Source organism: Charadrius vociferus, unplaced genomic scaffold (genome assembly GCF_000708025.1).
Source record: "Charadrius vociferus isolate BGI_N301 unplaced genomic scaffold, ASM70802v2 scaffold529, whole genome shotgun sequence".
Taxonomy (NCBI): domain Eukaryota; kingdom Metazoa; phylum Chordata; class Aves; order Charadriiformes; family Charadriidae; genus Charadrius; species Charadrius vociferus.
In genome coordinates, this window is record NW_009650172.1 from 1,506,331 (window position 1) to 1,531,034 (window position 24,704).

At 46.5% G+C, this 24,704-nt stretch overlaps 1 protein-coding gene across 2 annotated transcripts in view; it reads right to left on the minus strand.

The window, feature by feature from the left end:
• Positions 1–893: 893 nt before the first annotated feature.
• GLRA1 (glycine receptor, alpha 1) overlaps positions 894–24,704 on the minus strand; it is a 41,131-nt gene continuing 17,320 nt past the window's right edge. The window contains exons 3-9 of one of the 2 annotated variants that reach the window (XM_009892605.1): positions 21,709–21,776; positions 12,429–12,652; positions 7,960–8,042; positions 7,150–7,287; positions 6,406–6,620; positions 5,587–5,733; positions 894–1,184 (exon numbers count right to left, since the gene is read on the minus strand). In XM_009892605.1, the coding sequence (XP_009890907.1) occupies positions 894–1,184; positions 5,587–5,733; positions 6,406–6,620; positions 7,150–7,287; positions 7,960–8,042; positions 12,429–12,652; positions 21,709–21,776 (1,166 nt within the window). Of the gene's footprint in view, positions 1,209–5,586; positions 5,734–6,405; positions 6,621–7,149; positions 7,288–7,959; positions 8,043–12,428; positions 12,653–21,708; positions 21,777–24,704 lie in introns of both variants that reach the window. The other variant, XM_009892606.1, reaches the window with a different exon arrangement.

The following is a 24,704-nucleotide window of genomic DNA, read 5'->3' on the forward strand; positions in this document are numbered from 1 at the left end:
CCCATTGTAAACAAACATGGCAGAAAGGGGGTTGGAAAAAAAAAAAAATCCTTCATCATTTCTAGTGTTCTGAATAGCATTCCTGACTCCTGGGACTCGAGTCCTGCCAGGTCGGTTAAAAGGACAGAAGGTACCTGCGATTTCTGATGAAGGCCCCCGTGTCCTTCTCGGGTTTCCCATTGGGTGCTCTCTGATGGGGATGAAAGAGATAATGTATTTGCTTTCCTCTATCCAAAAATCACAAAGTGTTTGATTGGCAAACCCGTGACTAAAAAAAGTAAATATATAAAATAAATAACCACCCGCAGCCTCTTTCTTAAATTTCCCCGTCTATCCAGTTTTCAAAGTGCAAAACCTAGAGAAGCTTAGAATGATTTTCTTGGGTTTTTTTCCTTTTGTTAGGGCTTTTTTTTTCCCCCACGTGCTTGACTGGTATGGCCTTTCTATAGCAAAAGTCAGATAAAGCGTAATTGCGGTCGTTTCTGCACATGGAATTATGAATCATTCCAGTGACTTGAGAATCTAAGCTGTTAATAGGCTAAAAAAAGGATTTTTTTTTGTTTATCTTTTTTTTTGATTGTTTTCTTTCTGCATTATAATTAAGCATGAATATATATTAATATATTACACCGCTTGGATTGCAGCTGGAGCAATCCAAACCTTCCTATGCTGTAAAACTAACCCCCACCCTGCACTCCCCAGATCAAGAGCTTTTTTTCTCCTCCCTGTGCCGGTTATCCTCATTTCACATGATTAAAAGTCCCTCCCAGCCCCCCTCCCCCCCCCTTTTTTTTTTTAGTAGATATTGCCACATTCTTATATTCATGCATTGCTGCATTGCTATTGCACATATATAAAGGATTGCTCGCTCCCTCCCAGCTGCTCCCCTTCCCTCACTGGTTGTGCACATCCTCTCTGCGGACGATCTTGTAGATGATCCAGTAGAAAATGTTGAAGATGAGGAAGGCCATAGGGAAGCCGATGCGTGAGATCTTGTCGATCTTCTTGGCTCGCTGAATGAAGAGCTTTCGCATCTCCTCGGGGGAACGGGATGGTGGGGGGACTGGGTTGGCTGTGTTGTTGTTGTTGGCGCCCTTGACGGAGATGCCATCCTTGGCTTGTAGGCAAGCCGGTCCCATCCCGTAGGCAGTGAAGTTGAACCTGCCTTCACCAGCTTCGTCCTCCTGAAACAGATTCAGCATGGGACTCTACTTAAAATGAGATATAGACAGTGCACCCTCGCTATAAGGCTCTCCACTGACAGCTCCCTGCTCTGCAAGGGAAAGACACCTCCACCGTTCCCCGACCTCAGCACTCTTGGACGAACCCTCTGCTCTTGGGAGATCAGCCTTATAGAGGGGTGCCAGCTGTGTGATGCACAGATGCAAATCAGGGGATCCAGGCACCCCGCGGAGAACAGGACTGACTCCCACCCCACTGCCGTCTTTGACATACTTGAACGGTTTGTGGTACCACGTTCGTTTTCCCAATTGCATCCCCTGTTTTGCTTCTGCCTCTCCCTCCCCCCCCAGCTCCTATCAGCACCTTCTTTGCTTTGCCTGTGCTCTATCAGCTTGCCCAGAAGGAGTGGGCTCCATGTAACTCAGGTAGTTGAAGCTGTGGAACTTCCTACAGAGTTACATGGACGCGCGGGCGCCGAGACCTGTCCAGGAAAAGACCTCTGCAGGCAGCGTGCAACCAGCCCTCAGCTCGCCTGCCCACGGGACCCCCCGAGCCCCACGTCCTTCCCCACAAGCCATCTTTCAGGTGAGGAACAGAAGTGCCCTTCTGCAGGTCAACGGTAAGACACGGCTGTTTGTGCTAATTCTAATTATCGAGCGAGAAAAAGAATTTCTTTTCCAGTCTAAAGGCAAATGCTATTGCTGTTTTTTTTGCTGGAGGCCCTGCAGGCTTCTCAGAATGATTTACCCCTATTTTATTGAACACGGGGATGTAATCACAGGAAAAAAACAAGTTTGGCCAAAGTAATACAACCAGTGAGTTGCAGAGGCAGGGTCAGAACCCCACGTCTCTTGGCTACAGGTCACCGAGGCTAATTGTTAGACCAATGGCACTATTTATCAGTTATGGAGGCTGATCCACGCTGCGTCCCCCAATTCTGACCAACCTACCGGCCCCCTCCCTCACAGCCCACCTGCCCGACGTGTCCTGCTGCCCCTTCCCACACTCTGCAGAGTGTCTTTTCTGGTTGGCCCCTGTATCGAGCGGGTACTGCCAGGGATGGAGGCACTGTGCCAGGGGTCTGGGGGGGAGGAGCAGAAGGATGAGCATGCTGGCATCTCTGAGCAAAGCGAAACAACCCAAATAAAATCAAGCCTTTTCTGTTTGGGTTTTTGGGTTTTCTTTTTTTTTTGGGGGGGGGGAAGGTAGCAGGTTGCGTAGTTGTGTGACCTACCAGCAGATTTATTTATTTCAGAGTCCCGGCTGAGATAAATTTGCAGGCATTCGGATAATTCTTCCCTGCTCTGGTTGTGTCCCCTTGGTCCCTGGCACCCGAGACTTGTCAATCCTCAAATATCTTTGCCTCCTCACAATGCCTCTGCGAGGAGGCAGTGCTCCGGTTGGGGAAACTGAGGCACTCCAAATTAGGATGCAGCTGCTCTCGGGGCTGGGGGAGCCTCAGTGCTGAATGAGTACGAGATGTCTTGTGAACTGGGAGTCAAGGTTCACAGAGACTCTTCTCTCAGCTCTCTCCGAGAGAGTTTTTCAGTTAAAAGGCTGATTTTCTGATGACAGGCAATGCAGGCGTTCTACTTTTCAGGCAGCCTGCGGCCTTCCTGCTGCCTCGCCAGCTCCTGTGCCGGGGGCTGCGCTGGGGCGGGCAGTGGGCACCGGCGTCCCTCAGCTCTTGGGGCATCAAGAAGAGTTTTGCAAAGGTCCCTCTCCTCCCGAACGTGTCCCCCTTTCTTTAACTGGTGTCCTTCGTGCAGCCAGTAATGTGTGCGTGGGCTGCAAAGGCCTGGCTTTCTAAGATGCTCTGAGCTTATAGAGTTTCTCGTCATGTCTGTATTATGGGGGGGTCAGGTAAAACTGCCTCTGCTCTTCTCTGATGGCACAAACACACATGCACTGGCACATGTCTGGTTTAGCCTAAGTCACTTAATTCCTTAATTTACTGAATTTCTTTTCTCCCCTCATTGCCGAGGGGCCACTAGCTGTTTTCTGTGGCTGTTTTGTTTTGTGTGAGTGTGGTATCCAGGAGAGAGAACCTAACGGTGTCTTTTTCAAGGTGCTGTGTCAGAGGAGAAGAGCAAAGGCATCACCAGCCACACTGGGCTGGCGTCCTTGGGCAGGGGCTCCAAATACACTCCAGGTGGGTCTGATGACAATGTCATATTAACCAGCCTGGTCCATACATCCAAGGGACAGTAACTCTCTCTATCCATCACGGCCCCTACATGTCCCCGTGCCAGGACCTGTCTGCCTCAGTAAATACAGACAGAATAATGGGATCAGAGCGAGCTGTCTAGTCGATCTTGCTAGAGGTGGCTCAGAAACGGAAAGGGACAATTGAAATATGGCAACAGATATTTATTGATTTGATTTTTGTTTTTTAGAGAGGAAGAAAGACTCTTAATGATGAGAATAAGCTAGCACCTTGCATCTAACTCTGAGGAAAATAAGGAACAAATTTGTCTAGATTCACTTGTCTTAATGCCAGACTGTGGCACATTGTCTAGTGCATTGAGCTGTGAAGAATGGCCAGTAGGTTTTGATTTGGGCACACCTAATAAACGTGGGCATGGGCTGGTCCTCTCCCCAGCTGCCTCCAGCAGCACAGACCACTGCAACATCTCACTTGGGTTTAGCCTGGCATGTCATACCTAAACCAGGCAGCACTACCCAGACAAGTCAGGACATTGGGACGGAGCAATTAGGTTGGTTGGCAGCTGCGCTAACCCATTTGCATATTTGCAGTCTGCTCCTAGTTTTCTGATGAGCCTGCAAACCTTGTTCATTTTGCTTTTGCAAGTGTTTTTGTTTATGCTTTGTTCCAATTAAATTGCTGTGAGATTGGGCAGGGACTGTAATAGCAGCCTTGTGTTCAATGGAACATCTCTGGCAAATATCTTTTAAACTCATCTGTATATTAGTGGCTTTTTTCTCCTCATTGTTTTATCAACAGAGTGATCTGCATGCAACAGCACGGAGCCAGAGACAGGATGCCTGAATCTAGATGAATAGATAAACGCACTATGAGGCACTCATGTGGGGTGGTTTTAGCTTTGGCTCTATTAAGCAGGCCGCGTCTTCTGAACCAAAACCTCCTCAGCTGATTTTGAGATGGTGGGGTCTTGCTCTGGCCGGACAAAATCAGTGGGTGCCGATTTTCTCATCTGTTACTTCTTTTCCCTTGCATTTGTCCAACATTTTTCATCTCTGGTCGTGACTGGGCTGGGGACAAGTGAACAATTGTCTCGTGTTTTGCAGTTAGGACAACTCAAGCAGAGAGAGGCAGATCTACAAAGAGACAGAGATTCCTGCTTCTTAGCCCCCACTGCCTCCTGGAATGGTGGCGGTTCTCCACGCACACCCTGTGAACTGCAGCAGGACAGGTTAGACCCTGGGAAAGACTTTTAATGGCTGGGACAGTGAAGCCATGGAAGGGGGGGCGGTCGCTGTGTGGGATAGATCACGGAGTGCTCTTTAAGATAGAGGGTAGACAAATACCTATGAGGAATATTTTAGGCAGACCTTAGTGGTCTCCTAGGGGCTCTCTTGAGATTCCCATCAGCAAAATTGTCTACAGGGTTTTTTCTTAGCAAATTTACTATTTTTTTAATGCTAGCTTGAGGGCAGCCTCTCACACCTGGTGCTGAAAATTTGACACCACCTACCTGATTCTAACAGTTAATTAAGGACAATTTTAAGTGCTTTTGGTCCTGTGATCACAGTCACCTTTATGTTTCTTTCTAGTGCATCCTATGAGGTGAAATATTTGCTGCGGTACCTCAGCCTAAAAGCTAGTGGAGTCCAGGCTGCAGGAGATGCATGTCTATGTGAAGCATGCATGCTCGGGTTGGCGTCAGTCATGGCAAGTAAGCATGGAGTGAGGCTGAGGCTGAGATTAACGCTCTTTCCTTCTGAGAGGAATTTGCAGGCAGCCTGAGAAGCAGATGCTTTTGAACATGGAGATGACAGAGTCAAAAGAGGTGTCACTTACCTCCGGGCTAACGTAGGTTGCCTTGTTGGGGGACGCTGTTCTCTGATTGACATCCCTCACACCTCCCTGCCTGCCTCCCCCCAGCCCTTGCTGTGTCTTCTGAAGAGGAGAACTCAGACCAGAACACTGCTGTGTGACAACTGTTCTGTTGAGGACAAGCCTTTTGGCTTAGACCCCTTGTCTAGCTAACAAAACCCAGCTTGCTAGACACCTGGGGTCAGCAGACTGTTAGAAGAGACACAACTGATTGAGGTAGCCCTGCTTTTTGATGCGTGACCCTCCTTAACATTTGACCATATACTGAGGACTTCCCTGAGAGCTAGTGGCTTGGTTCAATTGACCATGTAGGGATGTTCTGCTGGGACAGATTCCAGCCATGTCCTTCATGCTTTATGTATTACCTTATGGTGCCTCCTCTTCCTTCTGAACCTGAGCAGCTCTTTGTGCTGCCGAGACACGAAGTTGACGGCAGCGTACTCTAGAAGTGCGGAGAACACGAACAGCAAGCACACGGCCATCCAAATGTCTATGGCCTTCACATAGGACACCTAGGAGTCAGAAAGGGTGACTGAGATGGGGTGGCTTCTTCACCCAAATGCCTTTTTGCTTGCCATTTTACAGGTTACTCCCAAGGTCTTTGGAAGGAGTTGATCAAGATCTGGTTCATATCTGCTCTTGGATACCAAAATCTAGCTCATTTAACACAAAAGTATTATCTGGCCACTGAAACTGCTCCTGGGCTCTTAAGTAGCAATAATTCTACACTTCTCAATTTATCCAAGTCTTGGCTGTGATGGTTTATATGCAAGGAAAATAGTAATCCAATCTGACCACACCAGAAGTCCTTCATAACAGGGAAATTCATTACTGGCATAAAAGTATGATATTCAAGTGAGTAAAAGGTAGAATGTAGAGTGCATATCCATGTGTGGTTGTTGCAAGGGTTTGTAAGGTACAGAGCTCCTGGCTACTAGGAGCTGTGGTGGACCTGGGGTGAGTGCTGAATCTTAGGGGAATTTTTGCTGCTAGTCATAGAAACTCTGCTAAAATTTTTGCAGACAGGGACTGGAATTTGTTCTGCTTGCCCTCAAACTGGAATAGGGAGATGGCAGCATAATGCCTCTTGTGTTGAGCAGGAGGATCTGTGTGCTGACTCAATTATGTGCTGTCCCCAGACACATTTACCCCGAGCTCTCCATGAAGATAAGAGTGTTCCCTACCTTGGGCAGTGATGCTCGGGAACCAGAGCTCTGTGTGGTCATAGTGAGCACTGTGGTGATCCCCAGGCCAACACGAGCAGGTGCAGCATCCATATTGATCCAGAAGGAGATCCAGGACAGAATGACAATAAGGAGGCTGGGGATGTACATCTGGATCAAGTAATAGCCCATCTGCCGCTCCAGGTGGAAACGAGCTTCTATACAGGTGAACTTGCCTGAGAAGGACGGGAGATACATGGAAGATTACTGGTAAGGCACGGTGAGCCTCCTGTTTTCAGCTATTGTCTGGGGACTTTCCTTGCCTTGCCTAGAACCAGAGTCTTGTTAGAGGAGGAAATTAACAGCTGTTGCCCAGTTCTGAAATATGAATGTACAACATCAAAAAAGCAAAGAAAACTCGTGGCAGTGTGTCCTTTGTCACTTAAGTTTCACCTGCTTCCTTGCATTTAAGACAAAAGAAGATGCTGGGAGAGAAGGTCCAGACCAAAAGCCCTTGAACTGATACAGGCGTTACTGAGGAGAAGAGGGTTCCACATATTTGTGCCTATTAGCTTTTTATTGGCTGTATATGTGTATATTTACTGGCAACATATCTATGTGTATTTACAAATATGTTGTCCTAATCTGTGTAGGACAAGGCTTGTATCACCAGAGTGCCATCAGACAGAGCAAGAGACTCTGGCAAATGCACAGTCCTGAATTCCTCTCTAATGGACGCAGCAGCTAAGGGTACACAGCACTGACCTGTGTTGTAGTGCTTTGTGCAGTATCTCAAGTCTTTTTCTTCTTTGAGGATAAACTGGGGCAATGTCAGCCCGTCAGCAACTTGCACGGCTCCTTTTTCTTGCCACTCAAATATAAGATCATTCATCGTGTAGCCAACTGTTGAGAGGAGGGGACAAACACCACGTGAAACATTAAATACCGAGCTGGAAAGGGACAGATTTGTAGAGGAGAGCTATGCTGGGAGGCAGGGACTTATCCTGGCCTTCCTTGGCAATGCTGTGATGAATGGGATTTGGGTTGAGGCAGAACTGCTCATGCATATGGTAAAAGCTGGGGTAGTGACCTGCACTGGAGCTGTGATGCTGTGCAGTGAATTGTCTGCAATAAAGCACATTTTTTTTTCCCTTCAATTTGGCTTGTTGATCTGTTTGCTATTTTTTCAAACTTGACCTCTTTCTCTGAATGAAGTTGTTCATCGTCTTTCCCTCCTTTGGGATAAGCAACATGTACAAGGGGCAAATGTTCATCCAGAGAGAAAAAATCCCATTTGCAGCTCAAAACACTTTCACCTTTCTCCTCCAAAGCGAAAGGCTGATGTAAATACAAGCAAGCCAGTGCTCCTCTCATGGGATCTTTTAAGTTTTGGCTTCTCTAGGAAATGTCACATGTGCTGAATGCATGGAAAACCCTGAGCAAGTGGTTCTTGAGCAAGCCTCCAGAGAAGGCTGAACTGGCAATGGGTTGCAGCAGGGGAGGGAGATGGCAGGGGAGAGGGGGAGGAAAAACACGTTGTCTCCTCTCTGAAATGGAGATGTGCGCAGGACTCACAGCTTTCTAACTGCATGATGCACGTCTGTACGTCCATGGGGAAGTTCTTCAGGTCCATGGGGCAGGCCAGAGTCAGCGTGATCCTGAGGAGAGAGGACAACACAAGGGAATGCCAAACAGTTTGTGGTACTGATGAGTGGGTGAACCCTTTTGGACATCCAATGTTGCAAACAGGTTGGTGCTTTGCCTGAGACGCACTGGTGTGCTGGGGGGAATGACTGATCATTGACCTCTTTCCTGCCTGTGTTTTCACACGTGATGTTGGAAACCATCAGGAATACCGAGCATTTTGGTCTGTGATATAATTCCCAACAGAGTCGCCTGCTGCAGATGGCGTTTCATTGCAATGTTGTTTTGGACTGTGCAGAACAAAGAGTTCCCACACCAAACACTTTTGCTGCTTCGGTCTTCATTTCTTGCCTCGGGTTAACAACAGTCTGGATTAGCAGCAAGCCCAAACCCACTGTCTGGACCCCCCACATGCATTTCCAGAGACTGGGACTGTTTGGAATCTTTGAACAGAACATTTCTGTGTCAGAAAAAAAAAAAAAAAAGAATGTTGGTCAAGATCCCTCATTGCTGTGGGGGAAAAGACAGACTTTGGTGGGATTTTCTGCAGGGAAAGTGCTCTGTGGTAAGTCAATATGAACCTCTGTATATGTATCGACCTGAATGCCTGCTGTGTCTCTTGAGACATCTAATTTTGTCTCCCAAACTCCATTTTCCACTAGGTGTAGGCTGCATTTTCTGTGGTATATTGCTGTGCTGCCCTATACCATGATCTGCGCTCAAAAAGTTTGTTTGGTTCAAGAAGCGGATATTAAATGATTTGATTCAGATTGCTAGGCTTGTGTTATTTGGTTTGATAATGCTGAAAATGCTGTTCCCTGAAGTGTTTAGATTTTTCTGCTTTTTGCCTTGATGTAGAAATAGCAGAATTTCCTGGGGGACAGGAATTGAATTTTTCTATCATCAGACCTACAAGAAACTTAGCAGGAGGGAAAGATACTTTAACTCAAATTCTTATGTTGAAAGAAATTCTCTGCTTGAGTTTAGAGGCATGTTCAGACAGAAGATGTGACAGCAGAAAGAATCAACCTGTTCCAGTTTCCTCTTTATGAAAGCATTTTCTGCATTTAAGCAAACACCTCACCAGGAGAGAGTTGTCACTAGCCTTTGGCCACTTTGTTTTTCTCATTTCATATCTGGCAGGGAACACCATCTCTGATAAATCAGAGACATAAGCCTTTAATTAGATCTTCAGACAAGCCCCTTCAGAAGAATTTATGGTAAATATCTGCCAGATGTGAAACAGGGGTGACTGTGGCTGCGACTAGTTCATGAGATGCTGAGCACATGCTGGACGAGTGTGTGCTGAGAAGGGATCAGAGAGTGAAAACCTCATAGATTATTTTGGGTGAACCCAGTGCTGAGCATGCTGAGTCATGGGTCCATGGGATAAAGTTCACCTTCCTGTAAGTGCCTTGACTAGAGTTTGACTATTGCAAATAGTAGTAGCAAAGATCCAGTTAGAAAATGGCAGAGCACTTTAGACGGAAACTTTTTTTTAAAAAGGAAAGACTATTTTTCTCCTTTTGGAAACTAACTGCATTTACATTGTGCTCTTCCATCATCAATGTCCTCTTTCCTTTTGGTTTTCACAGGAAAAGGTACTTAAAAATCCTTTTTTATCCTGGGCTGCATCAAAAGAAGCATGGCCAGCAGGTCAAGGGAGGTGATTCTGCCCCTTTCCTCCGCTCTTGTGAGACCCCACCTGCAGTACTGCATCCAGCTCTGGAGCCCCCAACACAAGGAGGACGTGGACCTGTTGGAGTGGGTCCAGAGAAGGCCACAAAAACGATCAGAGGGCTGGAGCACCTCTGCTATGAGGACAGGCTGAAAGAGTGGGGGTTGTTCAGCCTGGAGTAGAGAAGGCTCTGGGGAGACCTTAGAGCCCCTTCCAGTGCTTAAAGGGGACTTACAAGAAAGATGGGGACACACTTTTTAGCAGGGCTTGTTGTTGTAGGACAAGGGATAATGTTTTAAACTAAAAAAGGGTAGATTCAGACTAGATATAAGGAAGAAATTTTTTTAAGTTGAGGGTGGTGAAAGTCTGGCCCAGGTTGCCCAGAGAGGTGGTCGATATCCCATCCCTGGAAATATTCCAGGTCAGGTTAGACGGGGCTCTGAGCAACCTGATCTAGTGGAAGATGTCCCTGCTCATTGCAGAGGGCTTAGACTAGAAGACCTTTCAATGTCCCTTCCAACCCAAACTATTCTATGTTTCTGTGATTCTATGAAAAAGAAACCTATATTTTCATTTGGAAATGAGGGAGATAAAGTTATTTTTTTTAAACAGTGAAAGTTTTTGCCTTGAAAACAGGGATCAGCTCGGCCACATTGCTCCATGTGCCCTGCTGAGTCTTTGCTCTGTTTTGCAGAGCAACCCCAGGGCTGGGGTGACCCAGTATTCCCACTCTGTGATCCTGCAAACCCACCTGGAAAAGGACTCTGTGCCACATGCACTGCCAAGTTGCTGGTGGCAGTTTTACTACCTGCCTAATTTTAGAAATTAAGAAATATATGTTTTCCACATTCAGCCAACATGCATGGCTATTCCCTTACTGTTTTGGCCATCAGGGATCTGGTCTTTGTACTGGAACCACCTTGATGTTCGATGGAGGCTGTCTACATTGCAGCATTAAGCTGTTTATTTTCCATTTTGCAGCTGCGTGCTGCTTTTTCTTCCCCATGGCTGCCACTGGGAGCTGCAGCGTGAGATGGGGTGTGTGTACCTCAGGCAAATTTACATTACACATGAGGTGAAAAAGTCTTCAAGATAGAGTTAAGCTTTTGCTCCTTAAGCTCATGCAGTTTGATCTTAATTTCATTGGTTTAAAATAAAGAGTTGATGGGTTTGGAAGTGAAGTGAAGGTGGGGGACTGGATTGATTTCCTGTGGGAAATTCAGTGCAATTAGTTCAGCTTCACTGATGGATTCTCAGATCTAGCTATAAAGGGATACATGGGAAGAGTTATACTGAGACAAAGCCATGGAACTCTACTAAGCAGTTTCCCTAATGTTCTTGTCAGGAAATGCTGTAGCTTTCAAAACATATTTTAGGCTTGTGCTAGTATAATATCTCAAGTAATTTTACATTAGGGGTATTAAGGAATCTACTAGTGAGGAGCAGAAGTCCTCAGACTGAGAAAGGTAGAGATGAACTAGATTCCTTCCCAGACCAACCCTCTGTCTCATTACGCTTTGGCTAACACCTTCCTGGTTATTACTTTTCTACCTGTTGTAGAAGCATCAGCAAGTAGTGACCATCCGGCTGAAGTACCAACATCCTTCTGCTGCAACACGGATTCAACTACTGATGCAAGGAGTTATTTCCCAGTCTGCCTTTTTCACTCAAGCTTTCTCTCTCCCTTCTCCAAATAAAACTGTTTCTGAAAATAAATTTCCTAGGCATAGCTTTGTCTTAGCAGGTCTTAAAGACAGAGCTGCCTGAAGGTATGGAAGTAGCCCCAGCTACGCAGTGGTCTTTGCTGTCCCAGAGGCAGCTCATGGTGTGCAGTCTCCATGCCTTACAAAAGCACCATCCTGACTTCTGGAGGGAGGCATGAGGCACAGGAAAATTTGTCTCTATCTCAAGCTCTTCTTTGGTGTGTGAAAGAGTACCGCCAGGCTGCCTAGTTCTTTTGGATGCGTGTCTTTAACCATGAAGAAAAATAATGGTGTTTTTCATGCTTTCTTTTAAAATGAAGCTACTAATGCAAAATTAGGACTTGAAGCTCAGGTAGCTGGTGGCACTTCCTCAGAAAGATTCCACACTTTTACCAACCACTTCTTCTTCGGGTGGCTGGAGAAATACTTCTTCACTTACAGCACACTACTCTGCTCCTACAAGGACATGCTTAGATATGCAAACAGGGAACTGTACACCTCACTGCTTTTAAGAACAGGTTAATGCTGGATATAAAGGTCCAGATGAGAGAGCTAGTTAATGATGATTTTCTTTTTTAAATGTGAATAGCTGTATTTAACTCAAAAAAACCCCAAACAATATTGGTCAGGGAAACAAGGATGAGTTTCGCTTTTCAGTGATATTTGTATGAAGGAATCTTCCCCAGAAGGAGAATGAAACACTGGCACAGGCTGCCCACAGAGGTCATGGGTTCTCCATCCATGAGGTATTTCAATTTGGCCAGACAAAGCCACGGCTGACCTGAGCTATTGCTGTCGATTGTCAGGACAAGGTTGCATGGGAGACCTCCAGAGTTCCCTTCCCACCACATTGCTATGACACTGTTAACTGTATGATCTCCCACTTTAAAAAAAGCCTCAATTTCTTTTATCCAAGGGCATGCTCAAAGTCTTCACTTTCTCATTTTAGGCTTGAACAGTGTGAGTTCAGCTCTGCCCTCCCCTACCTTGGTGAAGCTCTTACCATTGAGTCACCTCACCTGATGCTGTAGAGGACGTTGCCATTTCTGGAGATCCTCAGAAGCTTGTTGTCTGTGGTAATCTCATGGAAATGGGCCCCTTTCTCATTAGCGAAGAACAAGTCAGGCTTCCAGATGGAGTCCAGCATAGAGGGGTCCAGGTCCAGAGAGTCATCAGGGTATTCATTGTACGCCAGCCGTGGGTCGTTCCATTGCTGTCGCAGGAAGATGTTCACCCTGTAATCCTGCACGGTGTAAGCAGGGAGGAGAGAAACGCAGTTAGCGCTCAAAGCGGGCTGAAAGTGCTGAGAACTGGGGATCGTGTTCTAAAACCATTCTCAAAACCAAACCATGTCTAGGCCTACGTTCCCAAGCTATGGCAAGCCTTTTTTGCCATTATTCCTCAAAGAGCTGTCATTTTTAGCTCTGTAGCTTACAGCTGTCTCATAGCGTGAGCAGCTGCTGATCCTTGCATGCCTCCATCACAGCAATTGTCAGCTGTGTGTGAAGTGTCAAGACCTCTAGTCTGAACCCCGGGGCTGGAGAAGCGATGTTCAGTTGTGGAGGTCGTAAGGGCTGGTGTCAGCGGGATGACTGTTGCAGAGGATTAAGGGGGAAAGGACATCAAAACCAACTTCCTTTCAGTGTTGAACCATCCCATATTGTGACTGTCTCTGGTTCCTCCAGACTTGTAAAAGGAAAAGGCACAGTGAGACAGGCAGTCCATGGAAGGGATATTCCCTATGGGTTCACTAACATAGGGTTAACTCAGATGAACTGAAGGGAGCAGCTGCCCTTGGTGAGAGTATGTGAACAGGGGAGAGATGTGCATGAAGTCTGTTCTAATCCTAAGTGAATGTTCTGGGTTCCCCTTGCTAATGTCAAAATGCCATAAATGCTACAGATTTTATAGGATGGCCGTCTTCTTTAACTGAAGCTAGTCCCCCACCACTTTGCAAAATGATATCTGCCTCTTAACTGTGTGTCTTACAGCTCCCCTGAGTCCCCCAGGCCAAGGCTGGCTGCTGAGGTTGAGCTCAGACACCCTCCTGGACAATTAAAGGCAGTTCCTCTTCTCCCTGTCTGACCGATAGCTTCCCCGGGTGAACTGCGTGCCCCTTTTCTGCTGAATTTCACATAAGAAAGTGAGCCAACAAATTGAAGTGGAGAGACGACGTGCCAGCTATCAGGAGAGGGATAAAAGCTCCATGTCCATAAATTAATTGACATTTTCTAAGTATAGAGGCAGACTGCATCTGAAGAGCAGCACATAATAAACCAATTTCACTGCCCTCGCCCAAACTAATAGTTGCTATCGTGATTAAGGGTTTCTTTGGTGCCTTTCTAATACTAATGTGCTTTGAAGACTTTTATTAAGAGACAGTTAATGGAGGGGGTCTGACGTGCTTGCTGGTATCTAATACCTGCTGCAGGCACTAGGACCTTTCTTTCAGTGATGCTATTTGGCACCTCTGAGGGGATCTCCCTGACTCTGCCATCATTAGGTCTGTTCTTTCCACCTGGAGAACACGAAGCTCTAGAGTTGAAGGGTGCGTGTGGAGGAAAGTCTTTCTGATGTTGCTGCCTCAAGTGCTCACTTGACTATTGTCGTGGTTCCGGCAGGGATGGGGTTAATTTCCCCGAGGATGCGGCAGGGGACACAGGCATTCCATAGCACGTTAGCCATGCCCATAGGGGATGGCTATAGCCCATAGAGGGGAGCTGGCCGAGGGAGGGGAGGAAGTCGTAGCTCAGAGCAGGCAGGGGTGGTCCGGGTGCGGGTCTGGGTCCGGAGGGTGAGACGGCGGTATTACCGGCGATTACGGTGGTACTGTCATCGCGTTTGTGCATTCCTCTATCGGTGGTGGTGATGTTTCCCTCTTTCCTTTGCTGTTCTGTTAAACTGCCTTTATCTCAGCCCACGAGTTTTGCCTTTTTCTTCCGATTCTCCCCGACGGCCCCGGGGGTTGAGCGAACTGCCTCGTGGTTCTTTGTTACCAGCTGAGGCCAAAACCACAGCTATGAACCTACAGCCTGGTGTGCAGGAGGACAGGACTCTGGTGGAGTCCTATCACACAGGAGGCTTTGGAGAGGATTGTGTCTTGGGTGCGTTGTGGCTTTGGATGGGGCAGTTCATAGCCCAGCCTGTGGTCTGGAACCTCTTTCACACCACGTAACGCCATCTGCATCCTGTGAGCACAGAAGCTTCTAATGATATTAATGATTGTGACAACAGCAAATGGACCGAGGACTTGATGCTAAAAGGAGCACACTTCTGAACATGAAAAAGAGTTGCAACACTCTCTCCCTCTGCTGATATTCCCAATGTCACCTTCACAAGTCCTAGTGGGTCCCTCTGACTTAATTACTCATCTCTGTCGACCCGGTATAATGTCTTGAGAAAATGTGGATAGCTGTGGACAGCTAGGAAGCAGGGCCTTAGCGCAGAACTAGCCAGTCACAAAAACCTGAAAAAAAACGAAAGCAACCCTGAATCTCCACTTCCCGTGGCTCGCAGCAGCTCCCTGAACAACTTGGATACTTTCAGTTCCCCCTTTTCTGCCTGTAAAGATCTGCAGCCATCGCAGTCAGGGGAAATCAATGTCACTGACCTAGCAGGTAGAAAGCAAAAGGTTGTTTTGCTTATTCAGCTACAAATAAGCTGGATGCTAGCAGGTCAGCTCCAGTTGGGGGCTTATGTCGTGTACAACACAAATTAAACTCATGTTTGGAAGAAACTTCAGTGGTAGCTGCCCAGAAGTGTTCTCAGCCTGATGGAGTGTTGGGAGGGGGGGGAAATGGAGCCAATCTCCCTGTAACAGCCTGTGTTGCTGCGGATAAGCTTTGTTGCTGGAGTAAATTCACTGCTTCAGCTCCAAAACTTGCTAAAAGGAAAGGAAAGGGTGAGAAAAGAGGTGTAGTGTGGTTTATGTTACCATCACAGCAGGCATAAGAGGCCATAGACGGAATGACTGCCATAGTCTTTGTCATCATGATGAGGGATCTTAATCCCATGCTTGTGGGCCAAATGAAAATTAACTTCTCACAGTAGAGGGCTGTGAAAAGGTCCCTCTTAACTCATCTCCAGAGACCAAGTGTCCTGTGCTCATGTCCTACGTGGGAACAGTCCAGAGTGCGCTACATCCATCCAGCGGATGTTCAGCAGTGTGGTGAGTAACTCTTGATGTGTGCTATTCTTTGGGGTCCTCCTATGGAGTGTTTTCAGTGGATGTTTTTTGTATTGGAATATAGGCACATGAACATTTATGTTGTGATACAAGAAAGGCAAGGCCAAAAAATATAATACATGCACTGAATGCAATTCTCTGGCTTTGCCATTTTATGGCATTAGTATTTTACTTATCTGTGTGTGTGTGTGTTTATGAAGACCTTCCTTCTCAGTGGGTTTGTTCCACAATCCTGGCCTGGCCACTGAGAATGGTTGTTTCCTCCCAGATGCCTTTTACCTTATGGCAGACAGCTGCGTTCCACGGTAGTATTGAAGGTGCTGAGCAGCCGTTAAATTACTTGTGTCCAGGCCTATTTGAACATTAATGTAAAAACAATCGCTGTGACTGCAAAGTGGACGTGACATTGCCTGAGGAGCCAGCAGAAAGCATGGAGAGCAAATGGGGTGTGTCTGTGGCTGTGACATAGCCTAAGAGAAGGGTTACGGTATTCTGTACCAGCTAAAGCATCCTGTGTGCTGAAAGCTGAGAGGTGATGAGCCCACCACCGCTTTTTCATTGGCTACCTGGAGATATACAGTGTTTCTCCTGGATGCTGTTGTATGAGATCTTAATTAGCATCACCAGGAAGTCCACAGTTATTCCTAAATGATGGACAGAACGGACCACTGTCTCATATGAACTTTCAAGCAAAAAAAAAAAAAATGGTTTTACTGGGGCTGCAAACTCAGCAAAAAAAAAATCTCTTTCTCCATATCCTTCTCACTTGAGCTCCTCATTTGTGTGCCAATCACATCCAGGCATTGATTATCTTGTGCAGCCTGCTCCTCTGGCTGGCTCGGGACTGGAGAAAAGCAACCCTGTGTTGTGAAGGCATTCAGGAGCTTTGCAATTTGGCACAAAGGCATTTTACTCCCAGGGGGGAAATGACACAAGGCAGGAAGAAAATAACTGAAGTGATCAAAGTAGTTCAATTTGATAATGCTGAAATGAAATTCTGCTTAGTGGCCTCGCAAGGAGCCAAGGAAACGGAAGATCATTTCAGACTGTTCCTTCCCAAGATACCACAGTCTTGGCATCTGGTGATGAGCGAGCCGATGAAAGCAGTTGCAGGCTGGAGGTAGTGCTGTGAAGCAGGGATGGAGGCTGTCAGGAAACTCAATAGGTTTCAGCCCCTGACTCAGGGGTTCTGTCAGATCAGCCTCTGCACTGAGGGGTTTTGGTGAGAGACTTCACTTTGACAGAGTTACATTTTGCTGATGGAAAAAAAAACCCCAACAGGATAGAGACTGAACTCCCTCTGGGGGGGAATTCCCACCTGGGAAGAGCACAGGGGGCTCTACTGACATTGAGTTCGTTCTCTAGAAAAGGAAGGAACAAGCATTTTTAAGGCTACTTGCTCTGCAAAGGGGCACTACAACTGACTGATTGCAAAAAAAAAAAAAAAAAAATACACTGTGAGCAGACCTCGGAAGGGTTAACTAGAGACCTCGTTACCTTGCCACAGCTGTAGTCAAGTAGCCAATTTGAAGCCTGGTGGGAAAGCCACAGCTGGGCCAAGGGGAGGAGGTGCTGTGAACTGTAGTTGTGTTGGAGGTGCTGCTGAGGAGGTGGTCTGGTGCTTCAGGTATGTAGGTGTGTGGTGAGGGGTTGGGACAAGTATCCTGGTGCTTAATATGTGTGGTTGTTTTTGTTCTGGACCCCAAAGCAGAAAGTTTTTCTGGACCTTCCTGTAAAAGCAGAGGAAAGCACATCCCTCTGGGCCAAGGATGGGGTTGCTGCAGGGGTTGGGGATAGGCTGTAGCTGCTATCCTGAATTTCAAGCTCAGGAATTTAGTAGTGAGGTGTTGTTCTTCAGCTTGGTTTTTTGTGCCCTTGTATTTGAGTTGCATAGTCCCATTTCATGTTTTTTTTTTTTTTTTTAATGGTTCCCTCCTCTAATCAGTGCAAAGACAAACTGCAACCACAGAGATGGCCAAAACGCTGCATGTGTAACGCTGAAACTGCAGCAGACTGTGAGGTGTTGTGGAAACCTTTCCATTTTGTGTTGTGTGACTTGTTACGTGCTTATTATCTCTGTGGGACTGATGGTTGGTTTTAAGAATGACTGACTGCAGAAACCTGAGCTCCAACCCCAGCCTTTGCTACAGGCTTTGTGCTTTGATACTTCAGTCTTTCGCTGACCTGGGCCCAGTGTTAAATGTGACCTGTATGCTTCATCAGTCATATTTGCTGTCTGCTGCACTGGGGCTTGTGAAGCTGGAGTGAATTGCTTAGTCTGTTTTGCAGGATGGTTTGTTATCTCATTGGAAAGCTCATGTGCAGATGTCTCTGAACAAGTATTTAACGTTTGGGCAGTTGCAGCCTCCAGCTTCTCCTGTCCTTAAGAGGTGATGGGAGGCCAATTGTGGCTGTGTTGCAGCTGGCTGGAAGGTTAGGTTTGGTATGCTTTTTTTTTTTTTCAGCTGGCATAACTATGGCATGAAATCAGCAGAAACGAATTTGTATATATACACTCTGTCTAGGGGAGCCCATGCTGGCTGTCTTCTGGTTTTCTTTTACACTCTCGTTTGCTGCATGTGGGTCCTTTTTGAGACACGGGACTAGGGGAGGTCATCTTGAGCATTGACTTCAGCTCCTAGCAACTCCAGGTGATGATATATATATAAAAAATTATATATTTCTCCTCCATGTGCCTTCACTGTATACAAAATGCTCCCAATGGCCTAAGTGAGTGAGAGATCCATAAATCTGCATCTTCCATTGGAAGAGAGATTAAGGGCATTGCTTAACTCCAAGTTTGTTTTTATAGCAGGATATCTGTTAGATGAAATGTTCGGATAATCCAACCAGTTATCTCATGCTACAAACGAAAACCAAAGCTGGTGTGGTTTGTTCGCTTAAAACCAAGATGCTGTTTCTTAAGTTCTTGACTTCTGCTTCATTTTGAATGAAAAATTTGTAGCTTTGCTATAGGTTTCCTACTCTGGTATGGTTGGGGAAAGGTGCTTATGCTTTTGAAGAGCAAAAAGGGATTTAACAGCTGGTGGTGGGGGATTGTCTGGTGTTTTTATTAAAAATAAGTGGATAGAGTGGATGCATCTTGCATTTGCCCTGTGGAATCCCTTGCTGTTAGGTGTGCTGTTGCAGTAATGCTTTGGGAGAGGAGGCGGCTGTCTGGGCTTTTCTGGCTGTTGTAGTTGGTAGTACCTTTCCCCTTGAAGCACTTTTTGGGTTCACGGGGATGTGCTCCCACTCGCAGGTTCCCTTGTCCTTAGAGCTGATTGCAAGTGAGGCTGATGGATATAAGCTATGACCCACAATCGAACATGAATGTCCAATCAGTTCTGTGCACCACTAGAAGCTTTTATTATGTCGGGTTTCCAGTTCTGTAGGATGCTTAAAGGAGTTTACTTCCCTTGCTCTATGTCAGCTCTGCTTTGGGGAATTCAGTTTGGTGGATGACTTGGTTTTTTCCCTATTCCCTCTGTCCTTGCAACAGTTTTCAGGTCTCCATTTCTTGCTTTGTTCATTTTGAACCTTCGTGGGGCAGATCTCGGCTTTCTGCCTGCTCTGGGAAGACTGTGCTGTCTCTTGGCCCCAAGTCATTATCCTCCCTTCTGAGGCTTGTAGACCCTCATGTCTGCATCAAAGGCCTGTTTTGTTCTGTTTTGCTGTATTTTTCCCCTCTTCCTCTACCTTCCATGACACCTCGAGCTGTGAGTGGCCATTCACCCCCAGTTTCTCTAATCCTCTGCAAGGTGACCTCATGATTTATGCTGATTTGAGAGATTCCAACAGTGTAAACTTAAATGGCGGCAGTGGTATTTTCTGTACGAACTGACAGCCCCACTATGGACACATTTTAGCACCTTCTTTAATTGCATGTGTGGTGCCCATAAAAACCTGGGGCTCTTCTCCTGCAGGTAGCAGTGCAATAGGAACCAACTGTAAGATGATGTAGTACTTAGAACCTGAACCTGGCCAGGCTTAGGGTGCCTAATGATTGAGGTTTAGACCATAACGTTGTTCTTTCTCTTTTGGCCAGTGAAATGTCTCAGGAAGTGTTACTATCATCAGTCCCAGGGGTCAATGATAAACCACTGCTTTCTTCATGGTAAAATGTTGAATTTCCTCTCTACTCCCTGCAAGCTTCCCCCCTTCCCCCCTAGGTATCTGATCACTGGTTTGAATCCAAAGTAGTTGGGTCTGTCTCAAAATCCCTTTGTGACAGGAGCTTCTGCCCTTCCCAGAAACTCCAGTGGGGAGATGACATTGCCCGTTTGACCTGCTGGGTCCTCAAAGAGTGGGGAGAGACTGGCTTCTCAGCAGAGTAAATCCCAGGTTAGCAAATCCCAAAGATTGCTCTAACGTGCTGGGGTCTCATTTTCAGATGTTTCGGTGCCTGTATTGCTTGTGTTCTTGTCAGCGTTTACAAGCAGAATTGCTGTCCCCAAAGAAGTGCGTTATCTTAGGTTGTGTGCAATGCTGCGTCAGCCTGACATCTGGACTAGCTTGTCAGAGCTGGCTTGGGTATTTCTAGATAAAGCAATGTGCCCAGAGGGTGTTCTTGGGTTCCCATGGGAATTTTTTCTATGGAAGATAGACTATGAAATGAGTGGCATCTGGAGAGGATAGCAAGTCCCTGCAGCGTGTCTTGGAGGTGAACTGCATCTCTCTCTCACGCTAGTCTATGCTAATTTTATGAAGCATCCTGCTTACAGGGATCCTGTGGCATCTTGGCATGACTGCTCCGATGCATCCGGCAATGTAGGACAGATACATTGAAAACCATGTCATTGTCATGTGCTCTGTAACATTGCTCGGGGATCCCTTGTGGGCCTGCCCTCCCCCTTGCACTCTGTGGATTGTCTCTGGATTGTGTAGGAACAGCGTATTTATTGCCTGTAACACCAAAGAAAGTATCCAATAAAATAGTACATTAGGAACAGATGTGTATTTTCGCTCTAGTTCTTCCTCTTTTGCTTTATACACAGATGAATCCATGAATACACATTTCCCGTATGAACTCTGACAAATTCTGCAATCCAACTACCAAATGTGTTTGTGCTTGGGCAGAGCAATAGGGTGGTGTGTTGTGTTTGTTGGGGTTTTTTTTCTACTACTGGAACTGAACTGTCCCCAACCCCAAACATTTCCAGAAGAATGGTATAAATAGTAGGGTCAGAAGAGACTTACAACCCCAGGTATTCAGCTGTTGATCTCCTGACAGTGGTGTGCCTTATAAGTAACTTGTTAAAGTCAGTGGGTGTGATCTATATGTAAAGACTATAACATCCTGCCTGAATGTACAAAATGCCTGAAGCTGGAGTCTTGTGTTCTTCATTCAACATCTTTTTCTAGAAAAAGAATTACCGAAGAGTAATTAAATACCACATTTCTGGATTAGCTTTAATTAGTGCAGAGGTAAGGCACTGTACCTCCAGTTTTCCTTTGCTGTTCACTGATTATGTCACAACCGATCTTTAATAGTTTTCAGATGGAGCAATTATCTCCTGTTCTAGTGATTCTCTGCTCCTAGTGTCTTGCCAATTAGATACAGCCTTTAGCCATGCTCACTAATTTTGTCTGAAGCGAGCCTTAACTTGCGAATATTGGTTTTGATTTTTTTTTTAATTGAAAATTATTGTCTACAGAAATATATCTCCAAGAAAATAACTGTCTAGTGATTCTCTTAACCTTTGGAAATCTGAAACTGGATGCAAACTGAATTTGAGTTCAGCTGATTTCCCCGTACTTAAAGTGTTGATTCAAACTTCTGGATTTATATGCACTTAAACACAACGTATCTGCAACTGTATCTGAGTCCGGAGCCTTAGGGACATCTTCAGTAAAGACTATTTGTTTCCATTTCTGACCCTTATACTTTGTACAGTGTTTTTGTAGAGATGCAGACATTGACTGTATGATCTTCAACTACGGGCTGTGCGAGTCTTGTATGTTGACCATTAATTTACTCAAACCTGAGGTAAACCTTGGGAACGCACAGACAGTACTTTCCTTTGGTCACACTAAAGCGGAGGGTGATATTTGCCGGGAGCGCAATAAGGCTGAGCCAGTAGCTGAGCAGCTGTGCTGTGATTTTTACTTACCATAGTCGTTTCTGCAATCGAACCAAAGCTGTTGATGAAAATGTTGCAGCTGACGTTCACTGGTGGGCCTGCATGACAAATACAGATTGGAACAGCGGTTCACCGTCTGGTTATAAGACAAAGTGTTTTTACTCTGTAATATTAAAACCTGTTGTGGGAACAGGTGACTGAGGGGTGAGTGTGGGAATAAGGTCCGGCCTTGGTTCTGATGCCGGTTTGACATCAGACAATGCTCTCGCTTTGCCTCCATTCCTGGGTCTGGGAGAGTGTTTGTATATCTCTTCTGTGAGCTGTTTTGATGAAAAGGAACAGATCGCAGGCAGGACAGCTTTCTAGGGATCTCGGCATTGCTATATGGGTGCCAAGCTCACCTTGAACATGATGGCGATGTATCCTAGAAAAGAGCTGAGAGACTACTGAGAGGCCCTCTTGTTGAGAGCTCTGTACTTCTAAAATACTTATTTAAAGCATCTGAATGTTTCTGAACGGGGACCACGCGCTCCCTCTGGAGCCGGTGCAGCAGTGTGCTGTAGGGGTCAGGCTGGGTAAAGGAGCAAGTGCCCCCGGTGATCACGGTGGTGTCTGCTGAGGCTCACAGCTGGACAGGGGACTTCAGCGCTCTGTCAGTGGATGTTCTCTGACTGTCCTGTTTTGGGAGAGGTTACTCCCAGACTTTGGGCCGTGCCTCTCCTGGGCTTTATTTGCTCTCGGAGCGAAGCTTTGCTTAGTGTTAGCCATATTAGAAAAGTGAAGGGGCAACGGAAAGAGGGGAGTGAGGATTAAGGGATGAAAAGGTGGTGGTTAGAGGCCACGGGGGTCAGCCTGTTCAGGTGGTACCGGTGCCCAAAGGTATCAGTATGTCTGGAAGTGGATCACAATATTGCCTGGCAAATCTGAGGTGGAAATGTTGTATTTGCAACGAAGGGAGATGCCGAGAGCTGCAGTTCAGCACAAAGCAAATAGCTGGCGAACGTTTTGGAACCAGAGCCACATCTGGTGCCTGGCAAACGAGCGGCTTGCCCACATAATGGAAGGATTTCTGTAGAGCCTTGAGGGGAGAAGCAAAAAGGGCCTCTGCTCTGGGGGCTCCCAAAGGACCTGCTACTGGTGCTGCCCGTGTGTGGTGGGGGAAGGCAGCCCAGGCGGAGGAACCTCCCCAGGAACCAAGGTGTCCCTTTAACCAAGGTGTCCCCACTGAGGGAATTAATCTCATATCATCCCTGTGACAGATGCTTCTGGGGAGATAAGATCTGTGGAAGTGGCGAGGGTGAATTTTCTTTTAGATTATTCTCCCATCCTTTATGGAGATGAGGATGGTGTCTGCATTTCAAACGCAGCCTGATGGCTCAGCCTCGCTCAGGAAGGGATGCTTTGCCTGGTAGGGCCACATCTGCAGTCTGGCAGCTGCTGCAAGATGAAATATTTGGGGGGGGTGGCAGTGGGGGGTGTCAGGGAGGGAATGGCTTTAACAAGAGGCTTGTGCCTCTAATCAATGCAAACTTCCTCTTTTGTGGAAATTAATGGCATTTCCTGATTCCTAAGTAACATTTGGAGCTTGGTTTGCTCCTTTTCATTTCCCTTTCCTCCTCTCCTGTTTCAGTCTCTTCTGAAACTTTGTGCCTGTCCTCTGCGGGAGTGGGATTGCAGCCACATAGCAGCAACGCTCTCTATGGCTGGGTACGAGTCTTCTGGGTACGAGTATCTTCTTGGTACGAGTCCCAGGCAATCCAAGCAGGCTTCTGTCTAACCAGCTCCCAGACAGCCCTTTGCCAGCGTGGCAGCAGCTCACGTACTGTTCAATCTGTGCAACTCTTCCTCCAGACTGTTAAACACAGGCATGGGCTAAAATATCAGATACAAAATGGTATCTTTTTTTTTCTCCCTTCCTTCACCAACCCCTCTTATGGAACAGGCTTGTGAAGTTTTCCCAGCAGCTGAAAGTATACATTTGATCATGCTTTAGCACCTTTTTTTTATGCTTTCTGTAGTGCTCCTGTTGAGCCTAGGAGTATTAATTTTCGTCTCTGGATCCATCTGTTGAACCATATAGATGGTCCATGTACATGTGATTCCCCTTCCCAGAGGGCACAGCATAAGAAAAACGCTGAGCTGACCTCCTGGATGACTGCATGTGCTTATGCCTCTGACATGCACAGGAGGTTTTAGCCCTGCTCTTCCTCATCCTGGGCTGATGTGGGATGAGCTTGCCCCAGTGCGCCTTTAAAAGACTTTCTCCTTGGGGCAGCCCAGCTCTTGCTGAGGCACTGTGCTTTTCCCACTGTGTCCAAGGGGACCTGGGAGTGGTTGGTAGGATTTCTTTGTGGGTTTTGTGGTGGTGTTTTTTTTGTGGGTGTTTTCTTGTGTGTGTGGGGGGGGGTTTGTGTGTGGTTTGTTTTTGGTTTTTTTTTTTAGCTTGTGTGAGGCTCTAGAAACTTCCCTGCCTGCCACTGAGAAGTGCCGCCTCTGCAGTGGGATGCAGTTGGGGGGGACTATAGTCTTCCAGCAGCAGGGTTAAGGGTACAGTCTGGGTGAGAGGTCCCTTGTCCCGCACCTGCCGGGGCCAGCTCCATCCCTGCCTGAGTTACTGACTTCATCCTCCAACTTAAAGCAAAGCCCAAATGCTTCTTCCTTGTTCTCAGAATGTGAATCCCCAGCTAAGTCCAGACTTTACAGCATTTATGGAAAAGCTGCAATCTTCTCTTTGCTAATCTTCCCCTCCCCAAAAATCAATCTGATACGGATCTTTGGTATTATTTTCATTTAGATCTAAGCCATTAAGATGCCCTTATGAGTTACTGCTGTTAATTTAAATGACATGGTTTGAGAGCTACAACCCCAAGCTCTGTAAAACACCTCCTATGCCTCCCATATAAATTGGAGCCTGATTTATGTGTGGGAGGCTACGCCAGCAAAACTGCCCTGTGGGGAAGGTGTAGTTCATTGAAATAAAACTGAAATTAAATTATCTCAAATAAAAATGCAATACAGCTGCCTTC